Raw genomic sequence first — 24,656 nt, forward strand, 5'->3', positions numbered from 1 at the left:
CAGGTGACGGTCATGTCCTCTACCCACCCAGGAGAGCACACAGGTGATGATCATGTCCTCTACCCACCCAGGAGAGCACACAGGTGACGGTCATGTCCTCTACCCACCCAGGAGGGGACACAGGTGACGGTCATGTCCTCTACCCACCCAGGAGGGCACACAGGTGACGGTCATGTCCTCTACCCACCCAGGAGGGGACACAGGTGATGATCACTGTCCTCTACCCACCCAGGAGGGGACACAGGTGATGATCACTGTCCTCTACCCACCCAGGAGGGGACACAGGTGATGGTCATGTCCTCTACCCACCCAGGAGGGGACACAGGTGACGGTCATGTCCTCTACCCACCCAGGAGGGGACACAGGTGATGATCATGTCCTCTACCCACCCAGGAGGGGACACAGGTGATGGTCATGTCCTCGACCCACCCAGGAGGGGACACAGGTGATGATCACTGTCCTCTACCCACCCAGGAGAGCACACAGGTGACGGTCATGTCCTCTACCCACCCAGGAGGGGACACAGGTGATGATCATGTCCTCTACCCACCCAGGAGGGGACACAGGTGATGATCATGTCCTCTACCCACCCAGGAGGGGACACAGGTGATGGTCATGTCCTCTACCCACCCAGGAGGGGACACAGGTGATGATCACTGTCCTCTACCCACCCAGGAGGGGACACAGGTGATGGTCATGTCCTCGACCCACCCAGGAGGGGACACAGGTGATGATCACTGTCCTCTACCCACCCAGGAGGGGACACAGGTGATGGTCATGTCCTCTACCCACCCAGGAGGGGACACAGGTGATGGTCATGTCCTCTACCCACCCAGGAGAGCACACAGGTGATGGTCATGTCCTCTACCCACCCAGGAGGGGACACAGGTGATGATCATGTCCTCTACCCACCCAGGAGGGGACACAGGTGATGATCATGTCCTCGACCCACCCAGGAGGGGACACAGGTGATGGTCATGTCCTCTACCCACCCAGGAGGGCACACAGGTGATGGTCATGTCCTCTACCCACCCAGGAGGGGACACAGGTGATGATCACTGTCCTCTACCCTCCCAGGAGGGGACACAGGTGATGGTCATGTCCTCTACCCACCCAGGAGGGCACACAGGTGATGGTCATGTCCTCTACCCGCCCAGGAGAGCACACAGGTGATGATCACTGTCCTCTACCCACCCAGGAGGGCACACAGGTGATGGTCATGTCCTCGACCCACCCAGGAGAGCACACAGGTGATGATCACTGTCCTCTACCCACCCAGGAGAGCACACAGGTGATGATCACTGTCCTCTACCCACCCAGGAGGGCACACAGGTGATGATCACTGTCCTCTACCCACCCAGGAGGGCACACAGGTGATGGTCATGTCCTCTACCCACCCAGGAGGGCACACAGGTGATGGTCATGTCCTCTACCCACCCAGGAGGGCACACAGGTGATGATCACTGTCCTCTACCCACCCAGGAGGGGACACAGGTGATGATCACTGTCCTCTACCCACCCAGGAGGGGACACAGGTGATGGTCATGTCCTCTACCCGCCCAGGAGGGCACACAGGTGATAGCCATGTCCTCTACCCGCCCAGGAGGGCACACAGGTGATGGTCATGTCCTCTACCCACCCAGGAGGGCACACAGGTGATGATCACTGTCCTCTACCCACCCAGGAGGGGACACAGGTGATGGTCATGTCCTCGACCCACCCAGGAGAGCACACAGGTGATGGTCATGTCCTCTACCCACCCAGGAGGGCACACAGGTGATGATCACTGTCCTCTACCCACCCAGGAGGGGACACAGGTGATGGTCATGTCCTCGACCCACCCAGGAGGGGACACAGGTGATGATCACTGTCCTCTACCCACCCAGGAGGGGACACAGGTGATGGTCATGTCCTCTACCCACCCAGGAGGGGACACAGGTGATGGTCATGTCCTCTACCCACCCAGGAGGGCACACAGGTGATAGCCATGTCCTCTACCCGCCCAGGAGGGCACACAGGTGATGGTCATGTCCTCTACCCACCCAGGAGGGGACACAGGTGACGGTCATGTCCTCTACCCACCCAGGAGAGCACACAGGTGATGATCACTGTCCTCTACCCACCCAGGAGGGGACACAGGTGACGGTCATGTCCTCTACCCACCCAGGAGAGCACACAGGTGATGGTCATGTCCTCTACCCACCCAGGAGGGCACACAGGTGATGATCACTGTCCTCTACCCACCCAGGAGGGGACACAGGTGATGATCACTGTCCTCTACCCACCCAGGAGGGCACACAGGTGATGGTCATGTCCTCTACCCGCCCAGGAGGGCACACAGGTGATAGCCATGTCCTCTACCCACCCAGGAGGGGACACAGGTGATGGTCATGTCCTCTACCCGCCCAGGAGGGCACACAGGTGATGGTCATGTCCTCTACCCACCCAGGAGGGGACACAGGTGATGATCACTGTCCTCTACCCACCCAGGAGGGGACACAGGTGATGGTCATGTCCTCTACCCGCCCAGGAGGGCACACAGGTGATAGCCATGTCCTCTACCCACCCAGGAGAGCACACAGGTGATGGTCATGTCCTCTACCCACCCAGGAGGGCACACAGGTGATGATCACTGTCCTCTACCCACCCAGGAGGGCACACAGGTGATGATCACTGTCCTCTACCCACCCAGGAGGGCACACAGGTGATGATCACTGTCCTCTACCCGCCCAGGAGGGCACACAGGTGATGGTCATGTCCTCTACCCTCCCAGGAGGGGACACAGGTGATGATCACTGTCCTCTACCCGCCCAGGAGGGGACACAGGTGATGGTCATGTCCTCGACCCGCCCAGGAGGGCACACAGGTGATGGTCATGTCCTCTACCCACCCAGGAGGGGACACAGGTGATGATCACTGTCCTCGACCCACCCAGGAGGGGACACAGGTGATAGCCATGTCCTCTACCTACCCAGGAGGGGACACAGGTGATAGCCATGTCCTCTACCCGCCCAGGAGAGCACACAGGTGATGATCATGTCCTCGACCCACCCAGGAGGGCACACAGGTGATGGTCATGTCCTCTACCCACCCAGGAGGGGACACAGGTGATGATCACTGTCCTCTACCCACCCAGGAGGGGACACAGGTGATGATCACTGTCCTCTACCCTCCCAGGAGGGGACACAGGTGATGGTCATGTCCTCTACCCGCCCAGGAGAGCACACAGGTGATGATCATGTCCTCGACCCACCCAGGAGGGCACACAGGTGATGGTCATGTCCTCTACCCACCCAGGAGGGCACACAGGTGATGATCACTGTCCTCTACCCACCCAGGAGGGGACACAGGTGATGATCACTGTCCTCTACCCTCCCAGGAGGGGACACAGGTGATGGTCATGTCCTCGACCCGCCCAGGAGGGGACACAGGTGATGGTCATGTCCTCTACCCACCCAGGAGGGGACACAGGTGATGATCACTGTCCTCTACCCACCCAGGAGGGGACACAGGTGATAGCCATGTCCTCTACCTACCCAGGAGGGGACACAGGTGATGGTCATGTCCTCGACCCACCCAGGAGGGCACACAGGTGATGCTTATTATCCAGCTGGCAGTTGAGTTGCATTTTTCACTGTGTTCTAGTCCTTGGATCTAGCTTCTGATCATTCATGTCTACCCCAGTTCTGTTGTCTCCCTGCCCCAGAAGGCACAGGCCCACCTTTTACACCCCATGTTCCTCCCGGGAGCTGCTGTCAGCTGTGTGCACCACAGCCGCCGTGGAGGACTAGTGTCACCGGGAGAGCTGCTCATCAGTGCAGAGAGCTGCAGGGAGCAAGGGCAGCTCCCGCTCCCTGTGTCCTCAGCTTGGTCTGAGACAGAAGTGGCTGCATGTCCCAGGGCCGCCGGTGAGGGGGGGAGGGCTGTCCTGCTTTAGTTGTGTCAGCCACCACTGGGTGACCTGCCAGCCATGGCTGGCTGGCCATGGTCAGTGTCTCCTTGGGAAGATGCCATTGCAGTGCAACGGAAGGGCTTTCTAAGCACTCAGATGTGGTTGACCGATGGGTGGAGCTGCTAGCCTGTTCCACGGCCCGCCTGACTCGCTGTACATTCTGGGTTCAGCACAGCCAGGGGTCCCTCCAGAACGCTGTGGGCTCAGGTGCTGTGCTTGGACCAGAGGAAGGGACTGTGGCCCTGCCCATCATGGAAGTTCTGTGCAGTCCAGCTGGGGTTCTTGCCCATGTGCAGTAAGTCCTGCAACTGTCCTCTAGTACCTATGTCTTCTGGACACGGGATTGTCTAGCACCAACGAGGCCATCTCTGGGGTCCACAGGATGCTAAGCATATCCAGACCAGCTTAGGGTGGAAGCCTTGTAGCTCTCACAGTGGACATCTGCTGACTTGGCCTGGCTAGCCCTCCCCCGCCCCACTCCCCCACGTGTGGTTTGGGAGAGGCTGAGCTTAGTACTCCTGGAGGGTCAGTGTCTGTGGTCTTGCCTGGCCATGGCACTGCAGCTCCCTAGTAAGTGCTTGGTGCTTAGTGAGGGTTTAGTCCTGGGCCTCATGTTGAATAAGAAGCCATTTCCTGAAAGGGTCCTGGACATGCTGCCACTGTGACAGTGGCATCCACAGGCAGGGGACAGAGCCAGGGCTAGCCATGGGCCTAGCCCTGCATCAAGCTCATCTTATTCTGGACTTGTCAGTGATAGAAACTAATACTCCTCCCTTCACGCTTAACCTGACAGGTTTTGGGTTTTTTCCCTTTGTGACTGAAATGAGCTGATGAAAGGAACCAGCTACTGGTTCAGCATTATAGGGTCTCCGGATTTGCTTTGAAGCTGAGAACCCACAAATGTCCCATGTCCATTCCTTCTCTGCCCGCATGCCAGCACACACAGAAGACGACAAGACCACATTTCTCACATGCAGCAGGCAAGGGTGATCCCACAGCAGGGGCTCATGCAGATGCAAGGACCTGACTCCAAGCATGAACAGAAGGAAAACCGGGAGGTAGGCACCTTGACGCCAGCTGATGGCGTACAAGTCTCCCAGGGTCCGGCGGCGGCCCGCAGGCTGGGGCAGAGACCAGTACCTCCAGGAGTCTTGGTGGACAGCATGTGGAGGAGGGCAGAAGGCAGAGGTGAGGGCAGAGCCCTCCTGGGCCTTGAGGCCAAGGCGAGCAATACTTAAGAGAGCAGTACTTCTGAGTCAATTCCAAGCCCCCGTTGTCTGAGGAGAAGGGCCGGTGTGCAGTGCTAGCCTGAAGCTTGAGTGAGGAGCACCCAGCAGACCTAACGATTCCTAGCGCGAGTATGAAGAGGCACCAAGAGAAACCTCCAGACCTGTCTTTCAGCTCTGTGGCTCTCAGCAAATGCAGCCCTTTCCCATCCTGCCTGCCTGCAGAGGCAGCACAGACTGTCTGAGGGAGCTCTGACTCCACGCAGCATTCCACCTCCCTTTCATCTGACCATGTGCCGGACCCGGCCACTCACGCCCAGAGGACCTTGAAACCCGGAGCAGACCAACTCTGAGGGCTGTTGGCTGTAGTTCAGCTAAACTCAAAACCACATGCAATCTTTTTGCTCATCTTTGAATTTAGGGATCTCCCCCTTCTCCTCACCCTCTTTTCCGATACATATTTACTTAACAGTGGCTTTGTGCTTTCTCAAAACAGTCCGCTGAAAGACCCAAGCACTCAAGCCTAGTAGACAAGAGCTAATTTGCCACCTGCTCTTCATTATTTGTTTTTCTAGGTTCTTTTCATGTAAGACTTTAACGTTTCTTAATCCCATAAGAGAATCATTTCCACTTTCAGATGAAGAGGCTGAGGCTTAGAAAGATTATATTGCTAGCACCAAATCAATCAAATGAGATCCAAATTTTATGTCTGACCCCATAACATCTGAAGTAGTCTTGATGCATACGCACTTCAGTTTTAGGACATTTTGGGGACAGTTGGACTAGCAACACTAATCGCTGGTGCCTCAGGAATCGCAGGACAATGAAGTGTGTATGTGTGAGGCCCAGGCAGGGCTGTTTGCATCCACAGAGAGCGTGCACATCTTTAAACAGATGGAGTCAAATGCCACAAGTGAGCCAGAAGCAGCCTGGGTCTTGGCCACTGGAAGAGTTCTAGGGAGGAATAGTCATGGTATTGGCGGTGGTTGGTGACAGTGGTACAGGCTGAAGGCCCAGCTATGCCAGGGAAGGCCCCTGACAAAGTGTGGAATTGCTCTGCAGCCCTGATCCATGGACTACTTCACACTCACAGGCTGAGCCAGTGAGAAACAGAGGCTACAGGGCAGGGACCCGTGAAGGGGCAACTGAGCCCGAGTGGCAGGGCCTAGGTGCCCCAGTGACCCCAGGAGGACCTCTTCCTACCTTCCTCGGGCTGGAGGGAGAACTCGTCCTGCACGCCATCCTGCCCTTCAAGGCAGGTGGCAGGGACCCAGCCTTGCTCTTCAGCGGTGCTGACAAACCACCAGCCTGTAGAGGTGAGAGTCCGGGGAGATGTTAGTGGGACAGGGCGTGGCCTGGGCTGAAGCAGAATACACAGCTGCCCCTGGATGGGGGAGAGCCAGCTCTAGGACTATTCTGAGCACACCAAAATCCAGAGGCTCACAGCCTTTCTACGAAATGGTGTAGGAGCTCATGCCTGTAGTCGCATCTACTCAGAAAGCTAAGATCTGAGGATTGCAGTTCAAAGCCAGCCTGGGCAAGAAAGTCTGTGAAACTCTTATCTCCAGTTAGCCCTAAAAGCCATAAGTGGAGCCGTGGTTTATGTGGTGGTATGCTAGTCTTGAGCACAAAGTCTCAGGGACAGGCCCCAGGCCCTGTGTTCAAGCCCCAGGACTTCCATATATACATATACAAAATGGTAAGGTGTTTGCATAAAGCCTATATATTCCTTCTACATGTTTTGGGTTTTTAAAATTTTTTTCAGTGCAATGGCCACTCTGTGGCACTTTGTATGTTCGAAGCAGGCTTAGGCTGTTCCTCTATGGTATCTCAATTAATCCCTGAATAGCTGGCAGTGGTGGCGGTGGGGGTGGGGCGGAGGGGGTGTCGTTTTCTGTGTGAGAAAATCAATAGCCAGAGAAATGACTCGACCTGGCCCACTGAGCAATCTGAAGTTCAGGTGGAGTCCAGGCTCTGTACCTCAGTCACTGAATCCCCATCAGCGGCCCCAGGGATGATGGTAGGCTGAGGAGACCCCTCCTTCCCAGATCCTTGCCCCTGCTAAAGCCTCACTGTAGAGGCAGGCTGTCCTCAAACCACAGTCCTCCTGCCTTAGCTTTTGGAGAGCTGAGGTCGCAGGTGTGGCAACCAGGCTGGCTCCTAGAGGGCCTTCTTGGGGATGCCTCGAGGAAAGAGATCAGGAGCGCATTTCTAGTGCACCATTTGATCCGCATCTCCAAGTACCCAAACACCAGAGGGATATTTAGGAAACATGAACATGGGGACAAATCAGCTGCATGTGACACAGCAGGATGCTGGTGAGGTGTGACCACATGGATATTCCAGCCTGCTGCTCAAACAGAAGCAGCTGCTAGAAGAACAGGAGCCAGATCTGGGAAGACCAGCCGAGCGGGGATGTTTGTTCCTGAGTGTCATGTGCCTTTGGACCCGGGGCCTTGGTGATGCTGGAAGGGGAGGGCCAGGGTTCAGGTCTCTACCTGACTCGTTCTTCTCGATGATGTCAACCACCTGCCCCACACTGAGGCTGATCTCCGAGCTCTCCTGCTTCTGGTAGTCTGCCACCACCACATACTGCTCCAGAACCATGGGGTCTCCTGACGTCAGGTCGCTCCCTGTCGACAGCAAGCACAAGCTCAGTGCCACGTGTGCAGGGGCAGGAGGCAGAAGACGGGCTGATAGCCAGGGACATTCCAAACATAGAGAAAGTGCTACCAGACTCATCCCAAGGGTGCTGCAGCTCTGCTGCTCACACTGCAACCTAGCAAGTATATATTCTGTGTAAACACTGGGAGCTCGAGCTACCTGAGGGTGTGGATCATGTGACACCTAGCTTCAAGTAACTCAAGCTGGTCAAGGAGGCAGGCACACACACAAACACATACATACACAATCAAGTTTGTGCGGATTGCTGGAAACAGCAGCATGCTGGGGCAGAAAATGAGCAGTCTGGGAAAAAAGGTATTAAAGGGGTGGTCACTAAAGAGGGGACAGAAAGTAGACACCTTCTACTGTTCTTTGGGTATCACCAAGTTGAACCCTAACGGTAAGGCTAGGCAGTGCCACATTTTATCCACAGGAACCTAGGGGGAGAGAGAGGAACTGCTCCTTCCTTGCCGCCTGCTGTTTTCAGTGCAACGGCTGCTCTGTGCCACTTAGTTTGTGCCAAGCAGGCTTAGGGAGGAGTTTAAGAATGGGAGGGTCTGAGGCGGACCAACTCTGCACTGGGGACGGGCTGGAGTCCAGTGCGTGAGAGGACAGCAGTGAGCGTCTCACAGGGAGGAGAGGCCTTCAGGGCCAAACCATTTCAGTCTTGAAGCAGAAAGCCACTTCAGGGCTGTTAAGGGGCAAATGAGATTTACATATTTAAAAGCAAACTGGCTGCCATGAGGAGAATGGAGAGAGCCCACGGTGAGCAAAAGAGAGCAGCAGTGGCGGAGGATGGCATGGGAGGGCCTCCTGGAAGCTTCCAGAACACACCGTGGGGTCAGTGTCCCCTGAACCTGGGTAGTCCTGGCTAAGGGCAAAGATACTCAGAATCCAGGTACTTTAAACTTAAGGAGGCATCTGTGCTGGCTGCTAGTGGCTAATGCCTGTAATGGTGCCTACTGAGAAGGCTGAGATCTGAGGATGGTAGTTCGAAACCATCCCAGGTAGAAAAGCCCATGAGACTCTTTTTTTTTTTTTTGGGGGGGGGGTCCGGTCATGGGGCCTGAACTCTGGGCCTGGGCACTGTCCCTCAGCTCTTCAGCTCAAGGCTAGCGCTCTACCACTTGAGCCACAGCGCCACTTCCGGCTTTTTTCTTTTTGCTTATGTGGTGCTGAGGAATGGAACCCAGGGCCTCATGCATGCAAGGCACGCGCTCTACCACTGACCCACCTTCCCAGCCCTGCCATGAGACTCTTATCTCCAACTAATTACCAAAAAGCCAGAAGTGGAGCTGTGGCTCAAGTAGTAGAGTGATAGCCTTACGTGAAGAAGCTCAGGGACAGACCTCTGGCCCTGTTCAAGCCCAGCGACACTTGCCCCCAAAAAGAAGTGTCTGTGATTAGGCACCCAAAAAGGAGGCAGCTGGGCAACTGTTAGAAGAGCAGACAGTGTGGAAGGAGGACGGCCCAGTACTGGCAGTCCTGGGGCCCTGGTGCTACTGAGTAAGCACCTGATTACTGAGCTGTGCTCCTACACTCTCCGCAACCACTTGTAAGCTGTTGTACGGATTCTTCCTCATGGGCCACAGGATTTGTGCAAGAGGCAGGTTTTCTGTTAGGGCCCACTTTACCATGCCCGATGCATCAGGGTCTGAGACTTTGAGACACTTTGCAAGGAGGGTCTGTCCTGCCCTTCAAGTCTGCCCTCCATACTGGAGACAGGGTGAAAAGCCCAGAAACACGATGTCTAGGCATAAGGCTCTACTGTTCATGGCTTCCCAGTGTTCTTGGGTTCTCCACAGCTTGGGTTGTGTGATGGTTAATCTTAACTGTCAACTTGACTGGATTGAGAGCTGCCTAGGAGGCCAGTAAAGCACAATCTGAGTATTTCTGTGAAGGAGTGTCAGAGACAATCAGATCCCAAGGGCTCGGATCTAATAAATGGATTAATCCCTGAGGGAGTCGTAATATGTTGGCATTATTGGCAGGCAGTGGGAGGTGGGCCTCACTGGGGAAGCAGGCTCTGGAGGTCTTTGCTGGTGGTTACGTTTGGTCCTTCCTGCACCCTCTTTCTCTGTGCTCTGGCCACCGTGACATGAACCCTGCTATTATTAAGTGTTGTATCACTCCTGGACCACTGGAAGAAGCAAAGTTAAACTGTTGAAACAGCACGTTTCATTTTCTGCCACTTGCAGTCAAACCTAAATCATCTAGTCACGGTAGGTCACTCTAGTTAGGAGCACTCTTGCTACTCCTTGTCAGGCATAACTTGTTCCTCTCTCTGAGAGCTCTGTTTTCTGCTCCCTCTGCACTGTGTCTTTCAGCCCTTCCTCTCTGCTCAAGTGACACCTCCGTGAACGTGAGTTCTACCTCACCAGTGTATGCATCTCTTGCTATAGTGTACTTTTTTTCTTGCCAGTCCTGAAGCTTGAACTCTGGGCCTGGGTGCTGTCCCTGAGCTTCTTTTTTGCTCAAGGCTAGCACTCTACCACTTGAGACAGTGCCACTTCTGGCGTTTTCTGTTTGTGCAGTACTGAGGAATCCAGCCCAGGGCTTCAGGCATGCTAGGCAAGCGCTCTACCACTAGGCCACATTCCCAGCCCTAGAGTTTGTTGTTGTTGTTGTTTTAAATGGATACTGTGTGTCTAACTTGTTTTGTTATTGCCTATTTTTCTATTATAGCACAGAAGCCTGATTCCAGCAGGGACTCTGTCTCCTGACTGCCACTGTATTCACTCTGTTTGTCAATCGCACAGTTCTATGAGCTCTTTATGTCCAGGATGCTAAGAATGTTTTTAAGCTTTTTTAGTGTGAAGAAGGAGACTGGGGAAAAGACAGGTGACAGTAACAACAGCAAATAATAATGATAATGATGATAATAATAATAATAGTGACGGAGACTGTGTTGCCTGTAAAGTGTGATGTTTACTACCTGCAATTTACTTTAGAGAAAGTGCTGGCCCATCCCTGGCCTAGATCTTGGAGGAATCTACTAAGGCTCAAGGGATATTTAAATAAAAGAACGAATATTTTAAAATTAGCTTCATAGAACTTTTTACCTTAGTTGGAATTAAGATGTCTTTCCTCATATTTTATTTTGCTCATACACCTGTCTTTCCTACAAGACTCTCATTTTTTTTTAATGCCTGGTCTGGGGCTTGAATTCAGGGCCTAGGCACTGTCCCTGAGCTTATGTGCTCAAGACTAGTACTCTACCACTTGAGCAACAGCAAGGATTACAGGTGTGAGCCACTGGTGCCAAGATGCTTTTCACATCTTGTTTGCTTTGTTGTCCTTGAGACCCAAACACATAGGTGCTGGATAAATACCAGATAAATACTGCTGTGTGTCTGTCTCGTTCACCTGGTACAGTCTGCACAGTGACTGAACAGAGGATGAGTGCAGACTTTGGTAAACCCTGCTCCAGACAAAGCCCCTGGCCTCCTATTTTCAGGAGTGCTGACAACTACCAATAGGCCTGGACCATCTACAGGCAACCAAAGACCCCTTCTCCTTTCTGGTCAGTAGGAATACCACCTTTGGTTTTGTGACGGTCCGCTAAGACAGGTCACTCTGTCCAGTTTTAACACCTGACTGTGGCACAGTTATTCCCACAGTTATTTCTAGGATCCTGATGAATAGACTAGCCTGGTCAGTTCTGCACCAATTCTCCTAACCCATCTGCCAAAAGAACTTGGCAAAAATTATGAGCAGAAACAGAAGCAGGGAGTTGTGAGGCCTGAAGCCAGGACTTGAGCAGGCAGGTGTAGGGATCAGGCTTCTGTCCAGCATAAGGTCACCTGGGTCTGTCACAAGGCTCAAGGCTGATACTTGCTCTAAGTCTTGCTCTGAGTTTTTAAACTGCAGTTCTCTGCCACACAGGGGTCAGCAGTGAGCACAGAGTTCTTCCTTCCTTCCTTTTTTTCTTTTCCTTCCTTCCTTCCTTCCTTTCTTTTCCTTCTTTCCTTTCTTTTCCTTCCTTCCTTCCTTCCTCTTCTTCCAGAGTCAGTCATCTTTATTTTACTCAGCATATTCAAATTACCAAAACTGATGAAAAAAAGAATCTGATTCTGTGTGGTCTAACCGGTGGTGCTTAGGTGTGTTTAGGCATCCTGTAGAGACCCCTGTTGTGGGGAATACACAGCCACGCCCTAGAGTGCATGGCAGTCACAGCAGCTCAAGGTCTGGGCAGGCAGCAGAGTTCTAGGTAGGCAGGGAGTATCATGTGGCTCAGAAGGAAATATGAAAGGAAGAGGTCTAGAGAAAGGGGATTTGGCAGTGGAAGGGTGGTTTTTATCATTAAACAGGTAAAAATAGTCAAGTAGTATACTGCCTAACCTACCACAGGAATTGCCCATTTGTGTATTTTCTTTAAGATGGTATGTCAGCTGGGCACTGGTGGCTCACACCTGTATTCCTAGCTATTCAAGAAGCTGAGATCTGAGGATCAAAGTTCAAAGCCAGTCCAGGCAGAAAAGTCCATGAGACTCTTATCTCCAATAAACCACTAGAAAACTGGAAGTAGAGCTGTGGCTCAAGCGGTAGAGGGCTGGCCTTGAGCTGAAGATCTGTGGACAGTGCCCAGGCCCCAAGTTCAAGCCCCATGACCAACAACAACAAAAAAGGTGGTATGTGTTTAATTTTTAAAAAGACAAGTAGACAACAGTGGACTTTTCCATCCAGAAATGTACTACATTGCCAGGCTTGCTGAAAGAATCCATAAACAAGGGCTATTTGAGTTATTTTAGTAAGTAAAGGGTAGAAAAACCAAGAACTCAAATGCTCTGTTAAATTGTGGTGAGAAAATGTTTTTCCTGCAGGCTGAGCAGAATTTGAGACCACACTGGCCAGTCTGCAAGACCAGCCAGTCACAAGCAAGCAATGCTGAGGGGAGGCAAACCTTTTCCAGAGCACAGGCATAGAAAGCTTAGGGTTCAAGTCTGCTAACCGTAAATCTCTTCACAATTCAATAAAGATGGCTAGTTCGAAAATCAAGTCCATGCTCAAAGGTCTGATAAAAATAAGACTAAGGCCAGCATGAGCTTTTAGACCAAATGGAAAAAAAAGATGCTATTTCCATCCAGCTGAACTATAAATAAATCTATGCCCCATCATTGCAGGTGATGATGTCAACATGGTTACCACAAATTAGAGCTGTGTCTCCCTTTCCAGACAAGTCCATTCATCAAGCCTGCTCCAACCAACACTTTTGTCTTCACAAACCAGAGCTGTCTCTTTCCTGTCTTCCTCCCTCCCACCCTCTTCTTCCAGGAACACTGTGACCAGCCCAAGAGTAGCAGCTCTCCTTTATTCTTTTCTAAGAGACATGTAATTATTCCTGGACTCAGACTATTCACAGCACTAGAAGGATCCGATGGTCATCGCCAGTGCCCATTAACCAGAAAGAAGGGCTGCACATGCCAAGCAAACGCAAGCATCCATTCCAGATGCTGCATCTCAAGACAGAGAGCCAGCTCCTCTGGCTCTCTGCCTTGAGATGCAGCTCCTCTCACTTTCTTTCTTTTTGGTGCCTGTAAAGCTGCTCATGGCCCTGTCCCCAGGAAGCAGTCAAGCTACCGGACCCAGGGAAACTGAAGTCACTTTTCTGCCATTTAAACAATGGCAGAAAAAAATAGCATCAGACAAGTGTGACCCTGGGCCGGAGATCATTAGGAAGAAAGAGAGTTTCCTAATAAGAATAGGAAGAACAAGAACAAGAAGACATGAGGTGAACATGCATGGCAATGGATGAAGCACATTAATTATAACCTGGCTCCCTGAAGGAGCCACAGAGGCGGGACCAATGCTAAGGCTGTCTACCTACCCACCTACCCATCCACCCATCCATCCATCCACCCATCCATCCATCCATCTATCCACCCATCCACCCACCCATCCATCCATCCACCCATCCATCCTTCTACCCACCCACCCACTCACCCATCCATCCACCCATCCATCCATCCTTCTACCCACCCACCCACTCACCCATCCATCCACCCATCCATCCTTCTACCCACCCACCCACCCACTCACCCATCCATCCACCCGTCCATTCACCCACCCACCCACCCACCCATCCATCCATCCATCCGTCCATCCATCCATCCGTCCATCCATCCATCCCTCCATCCATCCGTCCGTCTGTCCATCCATCCATCCACCCACCCGTCCATCCATCCATCCATCCATCCATCCATCCATCCATCCATCCACCCCCATCCACCCACCCATCCATCAACCCACCCATCCATCCATCCATCCATCCATCCACCCCCATCCACCCACCCATCCATCTATCCATCCATCCACATTATTGAGTCTCCAGGGTGGAACCTAGCACCTGGCATAGGGCAGATGCAGAGTAAGAATATTCAGAACACTGAAATGAAGAAAATGGAAAATATACTTACCAGATTTCTTTTTTCCAGTGTGCTCTCTATACAGGAAAGAAGGGTACAAGAGAAAGCAATGAGTCTTGCTATGAACTGACACAAGTCTTCCATTAGGAAACATGTCATCCAACGACTTTGTCAGTGAGTTGAATGAAATTCAAGCCTACCCCAGGGATCTAGCCTTCTTAGAAAAGCTTCCTCTTAATTTTCTCTTAACCTGGTAAGTGCTCCAGCACACTGGCGATCATTCCCAGCCCCAAACTTTAACTTCTTGTGGTACTCCCCGACTTTTCCACAGTAGGGGTACCATCTTATGTTGCCATGAAAACATATGAAGTTTTAATTTCTCTATATCCTTGACCATTTGATGGTGGCCATTCTAATGTGCAAATCTGTGGAATCTTTGTCTGGATTCGTATTTCCTGTGGCAAATAAGATGAGCATCTTTTGTTATGTTTACTGGTCATTTGTGCTTCTTCTCTGGAGAAATGTATAATCTGATTTTCAGGTCTGGGTTATACCCATCAGGTATAAGGGTTTCACAGTGCCTTCAGGTGGAAGCAGGGAGCTTGACACCCTAAGAGGTTGAGAGGGCATTCTGAGTGTCAGCAGCCAGATGCCACCATGTCCTCACCTACTCACTGGCCAGGATTGACCCCACAGTCCCCACTTCAAGCCTTAACTTGAGTTTGTCAACCCCTTGGTGGTCGTCTTTGAAGTTTCATCACCCTCAAACCAACAAGTGGAGCTCAACTGAGACTTCTAGCTGTGGCTTGAGAGTTACCCAAAGGCCCTCACCAACCAGTCCTTTTTTCCTTCCTTCCTTGCTTCCGTCCTTTTTTCCTTCCTTCCTTGCTTCCTTGCCGTTCTGTCCTTCCTTCCGTCTTTCCTTTTCTTAAAGACAGGGAAGTGACTCTAGGTGTACAGAAGTTATTCTTTAAAGGTACCCTGCTTGATTCTAGCTCCTTGTGAATCTGGCTGGACTGGAAGGAGGGAGGATGGTAAGGGTTCCATCTGGGGAAGTCCACAGAGAAACTTACTCTTTGGGGGGATTCAGGTCCTCAGGCCTTGTCTCAAAGAACTGCAGCACCTCATCACACTGAGAAATATACGGAGGCAGCTGAATCAGGGCCTGGAAAAGCGAAATGGGTAAGTCCAAGGGAAGGAAAGGCATCAAAGATGCCACAACCAGTGTTACTCAAACTCAGGCAGACATCAGAGTCACAGGTGGCTTGATAAAACACAGATATGTCCAGGTACCAGTGGCTCACGCCTGTAATCCTAGCTACTCAGGAGGCTGAGATCTGAGGATCAGGGTTCAAAAGCCAGACTGGGCAGTAAAGTAAGTGAGACTCTTATCTCCAATAAACTACCCCCCAAAATAGCCAGAAGTGGAGCTGTGGCTCCTTGAGTGGTAGAGCCTTAGCCTTGAGCAAAAGAAGCTCAGGGATAGTGTTCAGGCCCAGAGCTCAAGCCCAAAATACACCCAAACAAACAAACAAACAAAAACACAGATAGGGCCAGAGCCCAGAGTTTCCAATTCCAAAGGTCTATAAGGGGCCTGCAGGTGTGCATGGCTAACAATGCCCCCAGGTAAAGCTGATGTCATGGTTTCTAGCACACACACACACACACACATGCTGAAGATGCATGTACACATATGTATGAATCAGACGAAACTATACAATGTCATTTTGTAAAGTGACGTTTTCACTAACTTCACATAGTTTCATAATTTTTTGGATGCTAGTAAGGGGGAAGGGCCTGGGAATTGTCCCTTAGATTGTTTTGCTCAATGTCAGTGCTCTACCATTTGAGCCACACCCTCACTTCTGGCTTTCTACTTGTTAACTGGAAAGATAAGAGTCTCCTGGACCCCCTACTTGGGCTGGCTTTGAACTGTGTTCTGAATAGTAGTATTACAGGCTTGAGCCACCAGCACCCAGCTATCTTTTTTTTTTTTTTTTAATAGCACACATTAGTTGTATTGTGTTCTGCTTTCACTGTTGTATTTCACTGTTCCATTGTCATCATGCAAATAAACTACATCAACCAAATCCACCCTCATCTATCCTCTTCATTAGCCTTCTCCAGTTCTGCTGGTCAGACTGGCTTCTCCCCCTCCTCCCCCTCGCCATTCCCCCTCCTCCCCGTCCCCCCTCCTGCCCTCTCCTCTACCTCCCTCCCTCCTCATTTCTTTTAGTTTGTAGTGGGGTTTCACTATGATATTTCAGGAGTTCAGAATAACTCTCTCGTTGTCTTCATACATTTACACTTAGAAACTGTTCACTCTCCACCTTTGTTTTTCTCTCTTCACCATTTCGTCCCCAGTAGAATGATACTGGATACTGGGTGTCCACAGCACAGATGTGTCCTAGTTTAGGTGACTGGTTTCGAATGGTGAACATTCAGGTTGTTCCTACCACACGCACACATGCATGCAGCATCTGAAGCGTCACAGTGAAGACACTGATGGATAGCTTTGATGGAGGTTAATGAGGGGTTGGTGTCCTAGTTGCCTACTAACTAGTTCCAGGGTAAGCTGGCCTGCGGCCATCAGCTGGGTCGCAAGGTGCTAACACTGTGTCTGCCAACAGGCTGGCCTGGGAATACAGGGAGAAGGCACAGGTGCAAGTACAAATTCGTGGAACCCTTTTATCTACAAAAGGTATTCATTCAATGGCTTAACAGGCATTTTCTTTGTGCCCAGCACTGCATTAGTTTCTGTGCCAAATCCAAGAGAAGTACAGAGTACATCCTGGTCATTAAAGGATTTTAAACTAAGATGTGGCTAAACCACTCCATTTTACAAATATCTACTTAAGCCCCACTGGGTCCTAGGCCTGGAAGGTGGGAACTGTGATCTGAGTGTCGTAAAGCCTTTTCAGGTCCACCTTTCTTTACCAACACAGCAAGAGTACATTACTTCACTAGCACAGGCCATAAGCCAGCCCTATCAGGACCTGCTACTTTCTCACATGTCCTGTTTTCTTGTTATGCCGGGCCTGAGTCTGGGGGGAGGAGATATGCTTTGTACTTTCTGTCTGATAGCTAACTACCTTAAAACTGATCTGACATTCAACCCCAGATGTTGCATCAATCCTGGAGGAACACTGGCCTTGGGAAGACCAGTAGAAAGCTGACTAGAGGCTTCTAATGTTGCACCTTTTAGAGGGTTTATGGCCATATATATTATTCCCTTCCCCCTCTTCCTCTCCCTCTCCCCCCCTCTCTATATATTACCTCTTTAGACATTTTCCAGCGTGCAGTTCAGTGGTATTAATACATCCCAATTTTGGGTGACCGTCTATCCTAGAGGTCTTTTCATCTCACAGAACAGAAATTCTGTTTCAATCAAACACTACATTCTCTGGCCCATCAGTCTTCTTTCTGTCCTTATGAACTTCCTGTCTAAGTGGAATCATATAGTATTTGTCCCTTTGTGTCTACATAAAATCTTTTACCATTTTCAAGGGTTATCTGTGTTGTAGCAGTGTCAGAATTTCTTTATTCAGGTGGAAATACATACCATTGTACGTATGGACCATATTCTGTTCATCCATTTGTCCATCCATGGCCTCTACTTGCTTTGGGGGGAGTGGGAAGTGCTAGGGGTCAGACCTGAGGCTCTGCACATGCATGGTACTTGGTCATGTCCAAGCCCTTGCACACTGTGAGCGAGGCTCTCCCCTTAGGACAGACAGACCCCTTCCCTCTGTGGAAGGCTGCAAGGAATGGCACCCGGGTAGGTGGGAGGACGGTTCCAGAGGTCGGTCGTCCTTGGCTCTGCAGGGTGTTGAGCCACAGGGGTCGTTGGTGTTCTATGTTTTAGCTAGGCAGTGGCTTCTGTCCCTTGTCAGTTCTCAGGACTGGGCTGGGCTGGGCTGAGGCAGAGCAGCAGCAGGAGAGGGTGGGCACTGTCTTTCCCACCTTTCATCTGATTCTTTTTTTTTTTTTTTTGGTTTTGGACAGTGAGTGGCCGTTCTTCTCCCAGGACAAGCCATTGTCTTGAGCCTCCTGTGGGTCTCTCTTTCTTCTGAATCCTACAGCTCTTGTATCTCCAACCATGTCACGAAGGAGGTGGCCATAGCTGCTTGGTATGCAAAGCCCTCCCCAGAACTCAGTAACAATGCTCCTTGACCTTGGTTCATCACTCAATGACTCCTAAGTGGCATTATATGTGTCTCTTCAAGGAATTCTGCAAGTGCTGGCCTGTTTTGGAGGTGGGGAAATGGGAGGCTGTGATAGGTAACTTGGACTAGAGAGCCAACATAGGCTGATTCAAATCTCCATCGAAGTCGGAATGGCAGTAGCTTCTCTTCCTCTCTCCCTACACAGTGCTGGGCAAACCCTGGACATCAGGTCAGAAGGTGTTGGCTGGATACATTAATGTGAGGCAGAGGTCTGGACCTAGTCACGGGGCCCTGCAGAAGACAGTGGGGACATAAGGGCCATGAGCCGCTGGAGGGTGGTCTTCCTCTTGAGGGACAGGCATCCTCCTTGATGAAGAGGAAAAAGGCTCCAGACCGGCCAGGGAAGGAAAGCTCACTGGAAACCTCCCCACAATGCCAACTTCTCTTCCTAGCTTAGGCCACTGCTACAGGCAAAGGCCAAACCTAAGCCTCAAACCATAAGATACGTTCCACCTAAAAGGCAGTGCTGCATTCTCTCAAGTTGCCTCCATTCCAAAGGGAACAAGCCTGGCCTGAGAGACGATTCTGCCTTTGGAACACCCCAGGACTGTCTTGGGATTGGTCAGTAGTGCCAAGTACCACACAAACAGATCTAGCTGAACTCAGATCCATTGCAGAAGGGATTCTGGCCCTTTGGACAGCAAGTCCTGCTAGCTTAAAGTATTGATATAAGGCCAGACAGAACCAGTTGGCTCTGTTCCTTCCTTCCTTGCTACGTGATTCTGAACAAGCTCCACATCTGTGAGCCTCAGTCTGCTCATCTGTAAAATGGAAACACCATGTTTCTCAGAGGTCTATGTTACAGAGTGAAGAAATGGCTACAAGGTTTTCTTTAAATCCTGTATCAGCTGATCGACAAACACCAGCTCCTTTAGCTCTTAGTACTGGATGCACTAATGGCAGTATTACAAGGCTTTAAATGTGGCGAGACGATTCTGGTAACTCACAGTGTCTTGGGAGAAAGTTCATTTTCCTCTGTTATCTTCAAATCCTCTTTCACTTTAGGAAGAATGTCTTCATGAGGTAACGGGTTTCTAACTTGCTTCCTGAGAGCAGGGCCTGGCTCTGTTGATCCTCAAAGGAGCAAGCACAGCAGCTTGCTGTATTTAAACCATTTTCCTGTTGTTGTTTCATTGCATTTTGTCCCTTTCATGAAACAAGATTTCTATTACGACTGAAATATAGTTCTTTTCCCCTAAAACATGTTATTTTTGGTGCCCGTTTGCCAATGGGACACCCTTCCTCACAGAAGTAAATTTTGCCTTTCACACACACACACACACACACACACACACACGGACCCCAAAAATGTTATCTTTAACAAGCTTAAAAAGCCAGTTAAAGAAAACATTAACATTCAGGTAGTGACAAATAACAAAACTCTGGGAGGAGGTCTCCACTATCTGGAGTCTGATAAACACTGCTATTATAGTACATATGGTTTTCTTAAACACACAGCACCTGGCATACATACCCACACATGCATGTCTGTGTTAGAGTTAAACCTCAATGATGGGTAGTCAAGATGTGAAATTCCCTCCTTGGGAACAAAGATCTTAGCAGGCTGGGCGCCTGTGGATCACACCTGTCATCCTAGCTACTCAGGAGGCTGAGATCTGAAGATTGCGGTTCAAAACCAGCCCGGGCACGGAAAGTCCGTGAGACTCCTATCTCCAATAAACCACCAGAAAACCAGAAGTGGTGCTGTGGCTCAAGTGGTAGAGTGCTTGCCTTGAGCTGAAGAGCTGAGAGACAGCGCCCAGGCCCAGAGTTCAAGCCCCACAACCGACCAAAAAAAAAAAAAAGATCTTGGCAGGTGCAGGCCTGTGGTACGAATTGGATATTGTTTCTTTCTCCAATACTCATATTGAAATGTGACTGCCATTCTAGCAGTATTGGGACAGAGGGCCTGTGGGGGCTATGTAAGTCCAGAGGGAAGAATGGATTAAGGTCTGTCTGTCCTTGTGCCAACACCATGCTGTGTTAGTTACTGAAAATTTATAGAGCTAGTAGAGTACAAAGTTTATCATTGTAATATACACCAGGTTTGGTAGCACTTGTCTGTCTATACCTATTGGAAATGATCGATTTCTACTTTTTTTTGGTTGGTCATGGGGCTTGAATTCTGGGCCTGGGCACTGTCCCTCAGCTCTTCAGCACAAGGCTAGCGCTCTACCACTTGAGCCACGGCACCACTTCCAGTTTTCTGGTGGTTATTTGGAGATAAGAATCTCATAGACTTTCCTGCCCAGGCTGGCTTTGAACCATGATCTTCAGATGTCAGCCTCCTGAGTAGCTAGGATTACAGGCATGAGCCACCGGCACCCAGCAATTTCTACTTTTAAAAAATAAGCTAACTGTAATAATTGCCAATCAAAAAAGCTATTTGTCAGTAACAGGTATCTCAATGTTAAGGAATATTCTATATCTCTATAAAACTGCGGATCATGTGACATAAAAGACTGTATAATCCCCCTCGGGAGGCAGGTCCCTAAAATGTGAGCCCAGGAAATCTAGCCAGCCAACATTGTAAAACAGTGACTGTTTCTTATGAGTCACTAACAGCCAGGGGTGGTAACTGCCATGTGGCTTATCTAACAAGCAGTTTCTTCCCTGTGTTTTTTCCAGATGAAATCATGGCTTTTGTATCATTCCAGAAGCAGACAGCTGCTGGCAGCTGCAAGATTTAAAACTGTCTTTGCAAAGTCAGTGTACAGAGGATAGGAGCCTGGTATAAGTAAAGTTTGCCTGGAGAAAGTCAGGAGGCAGGGGTGGAACCAGGAAAGGGTAATGTGGGCTGTGGGATAGCTGCTGAGGAGAAGGTACCGGCAGGACTTTAAGGATCCAAAGTTCGGGTCAACAGGGCCTGGAACAAAGAATGTATCTCTAGAACAGGAAGACCAGGCTTTAGAGGTTTGGAAATAGACAAAGGCAGTGGTAATATCCTTATGTCTGAATAGTTATCTCTGCCTACTACCCTACTCTTTTACTTAGGAGAGAGAAGAATCTGAGTCCTTCTGCTTATTATCAGCCTATTTTCTATTCCTATATGAAAAATATTTAAAGTACTTCATAGAGCAAAGAGATTTATTTGGGTCATGATTTAGAAGGGTCCAAAGAGAATGATGCTGACATCTTGTTAAAAGTATCCTGGCTACATCACATCATTGTGGAGAAATAGAAAAGAAACCTCCAGAAGGGGCCAAGAGCATTGGGTGGTATTGCTTTGCAACAACCTGCTCTTGAGAGAGCCAACTGTCTTTAGGATCAGCATGAACCCATTCCATGGGTAATGCCCACGACCTGGTTATCTTGTACCAGTTCCCACCTCTCACAGACTCCAACGCACCACACGGGGGTCATTCAGGCATACAACTTCAGGGAACATGCTCAGACCATATCCAAACTACAGTTTTGTTCTAGGATGCACACCCAAATACGTCTTTTTTTTTTTAATTGTGAAAGTATCATACAGAGGGGTTAAAATTACATGGCCAAATACTTGTGTGTATGCACGTGTGTGTGTGTGTGTGTGTGTGTGTGTGTGTGTGTGTTATGCGCACATGCACTGATCCTGGGGCTTAAAGTCAGGGTCTGGGTGCTATCCTGAGCTTTTTTACTCAAGTCTAGCTAGCATTCTACCAATTGAGACACTTCCATTCATCTCTGGCGTTTTGGTGGTTAATTGGATAAGAGTCTTACAGACTTTCCTGGCCAAGCCTGGCTTCAAACCATGACCCTCGGACCTCAATCTCTTAAGTAGCTAGGATTACAGATGTGAGCTACTAGTGACTGTAGACTTCTTACATTTTCTAGAGAGGTTTAAGTGAGTACTGAGGTGTAAAATGTCTGAGATTAACTCCCAAACTTTCCAATGTTGTTTATTTTAACTTTGTGTGGGCTCCCTCTCCTCCTTTCATTTAACATCATGTTTCTGCTATGCATACAGGTTGTACACATTTGTTTTCAAGTCTTTGTGTGCATGTACTTTTTCATGCATTTTAATTTTTACTTTAGTTACTTTTGAATTGGGTCTCATTCATAATCTGTCCATGTATGATTCATGCATAGCTAGGAAAAAGGTGTGAGCCACCATACCAACTTCTATTCGTTGAGGTGGGGGTCTTGACAATTTTTTGCCTGGGCTAGCCTTGAACTGTGACCCTCCTGATTTACACTTCCTGAGTAGCAAGGATCTTGGTGTGAGCCACTGTACCTGGCCTCCCCCATCTGATAAAGCAATTGCACTTCTTCCTTTTCAGTCTGGATATCTTTTCCTTGGGTGCTGACATTAGCTAGACCCTTCAGTAAAACAGGGAACTGTGGTAGGGTATCTCTTCGCTATTCTCATTCTTTAAATTTGCTACTTCAGATGAAAATGCTAAAGACAAAAAATGCTAAACAAAATAAAACATGCTTCCTTCATGACCATGGCTTAATCAAATCAAACCAAATGGCAGGCCCCTGCTGTTCCGGAACACAGGCAAGGTGGGAGGTCAGCTGGCCATAAACAGGGATTTGCTGAATGACTTCTGGAACATCATACTTGAGGGAGTATTATGGCCATTAAAAGTGCACTTTAGAGGATTTCTTGCTCATAGACTGGCACTTTACCACTTGAGCCATGTCTCCAACTGTCAAGATGATTTGTTGTTGTTGTTGTGTCGGTGTTGGGGCCTAATCTCAGGGCCATGTGTTTTGCTGCCTTTTTCAGTGAAGAGATAAGAGTCTCCTGGACTTTTATGTCTAGGCTGGCTTCCAACTGCTATCCTCAGATCTTAGCCTCCTGAATAGCTAGGATTGCAGGTATGAGCCACTGGTACCTGGCAAGAGGATTTCTTTGTAGCATGAATATCATGGCGGATTCTTATGCCACAACAGTAACAGAAAGAGCAACAAAAGAACACATACAGGATGGTCTTATCACAATGTAGTTTCTCAGAGAGGAAGGGTGACAAGGACACTTGTAAAACCCTTGTCATTGCTCTTCTGGGTTGACAGATCATGGATGGTTGTCTTCTATGAATTTCTTTACATTTCTTGCAACTGTATACATTTTTTCCCCACAATGAGCATCTTGAAGCCAGAAAATAACACAAAACAGAAAGACAATGGGACATTTTCCATCCTTATCTTTTTTTTTTTTCTTTTTTGGGTCCGGTTGTGGGGCCTGAACTCTGGGCCTGGGGGCTGTCCCTCAGCTCTTCAGCTCAAGGCTAGCGCTCTACCACTTGAGCCACAGCGCCACTTCTGGCTTTTTTCTTTTTGCTTATGTGGTGCTGAGGAATCAAACCCAGGGCCTCAGGCATGCAAGGCAAGCACTCTACCACTGAGCTTCCCAGCCCCTCCATCCTTATCTTAAAGTGTACCTTACCTTACAGTATTCATCAATCGGTATCAGGCGTTTGACTGCCACATCCCGGATATGGCTCCGTCGAAAGAGGATTTTACCTGCGGATGAGAGCAGGCAATGAGGATAAGATCGCTGGCAGCAGAAACTGGGGAGGCTGTGGACTGGTTCTCTTGGGATAGACCTAAGCGGCACCAGAAAGTTCAAAACCTATGTTTAATTCACACATACCTGTACACTTTGGGAAAGTATCATGTGACATTTTAATTTATGTGATTGAAAAATCAGATCAGGGTGGCTGGCTTGCCCACAGACTCTTATTTCCTTGTGCTTGGAACATTCAAAATCCTCTCTATTAGCTGTACCTCCTACTTGTGACCCATCCTCCCACTCTTCTCCCTTCCGAGCCCTGGTGACCACCATTCTCTGCCTCACGTGCGGTCAACCTCTTAGCTATAGATGAAAACATAGAGCACTTGTCCCATGCTCAGCTTTCAGTGAGGGAGTCTGATGTGGCATGGGATGCTGAAAGTGGCCTGCAGAAGGAAGGGTCGCTACCTGGCGAAAGGAGAAGAGACCTGGTGGTCTGAGCCCCGTCCAGCACTTGGGCTCGGACTGAGTGCTCAGATCTGCCCTCACCCAACAGCTCAGTCTCTTTCCTTCCCCCTTCTTCAATCACCTTCTTCCATCTCAGGTTCTCCCAGATATCTAAGCTCTTTGCCTTTTAGATTCACTTATGCTTGTTGGGAAAGAAAAACCCAGAAGACAATGCTTCATAGGATTCAAAGTATTTGTCTTCTGAGGGATAGAAGACAGGGAACTTTTACTTTCTTCTTCACTTTTCTTTAAAGTGTCCACTATCAACAGTTTTTG

The 24,656-nt window shown here is 49.7% G+C and overlaps 1 protein-coding gene across 1 annotated transcript in view; it reads right to left on the bottom strand.

Moving 5' to 3' along the window:
* Positions 1 to 24,656, bottom strand: part of Sh3pxd2b (SH3 and PX domains 2B) — a 68,529-nt gene that overhangs the window by 12,370 nt on the left and 31,503 nt on the right. Inside the window, exons 4-8 of the mRNA XM_042672353.1 lie at positions 23,808 to 23,884; positions 15,281 to 15,372; positions 14,259 to 14,284; positions 7,677 to 7,811; positions 6,382 to 6,486 (exon numbers count right to left, since the gene is read on the bottom strand). Of these exons, the coding sequence (XP_042528287.1) occupies positions 6,382 to 6,486; positions 7,677 to 7,811; positions 14,259 to 14,284; positions 15,281 to 15,372; positions 23,808 to 23,884 (435 nt within the window). The remainder of the gene's footprint in view (positions 1 to 6,381; positions 6,487 to 7,676; positions 7,812 to 14,258; positions 14,285 to 15,280; positions 15,373 to 23,807; positions 23,885 to 24,656) is intronic.

Source organism: Dipodomys spectabilis, unplaced genomic scaffold, assembly GCF_019054845.1.
Source record: "Dipodomys spectabilis isolate Male_0828 unplaced genomic scaffold, ASM1905484v1 ptg000699l, whole genome shotgun sequence".
In the NCBI taxonomy this organism is placed as follows: Eukaryota; Metazoa; Chordata; class Mammalia; order Rodentia; family Heteromyidae; genus Dipodomys; species Dipodomys spectabilis.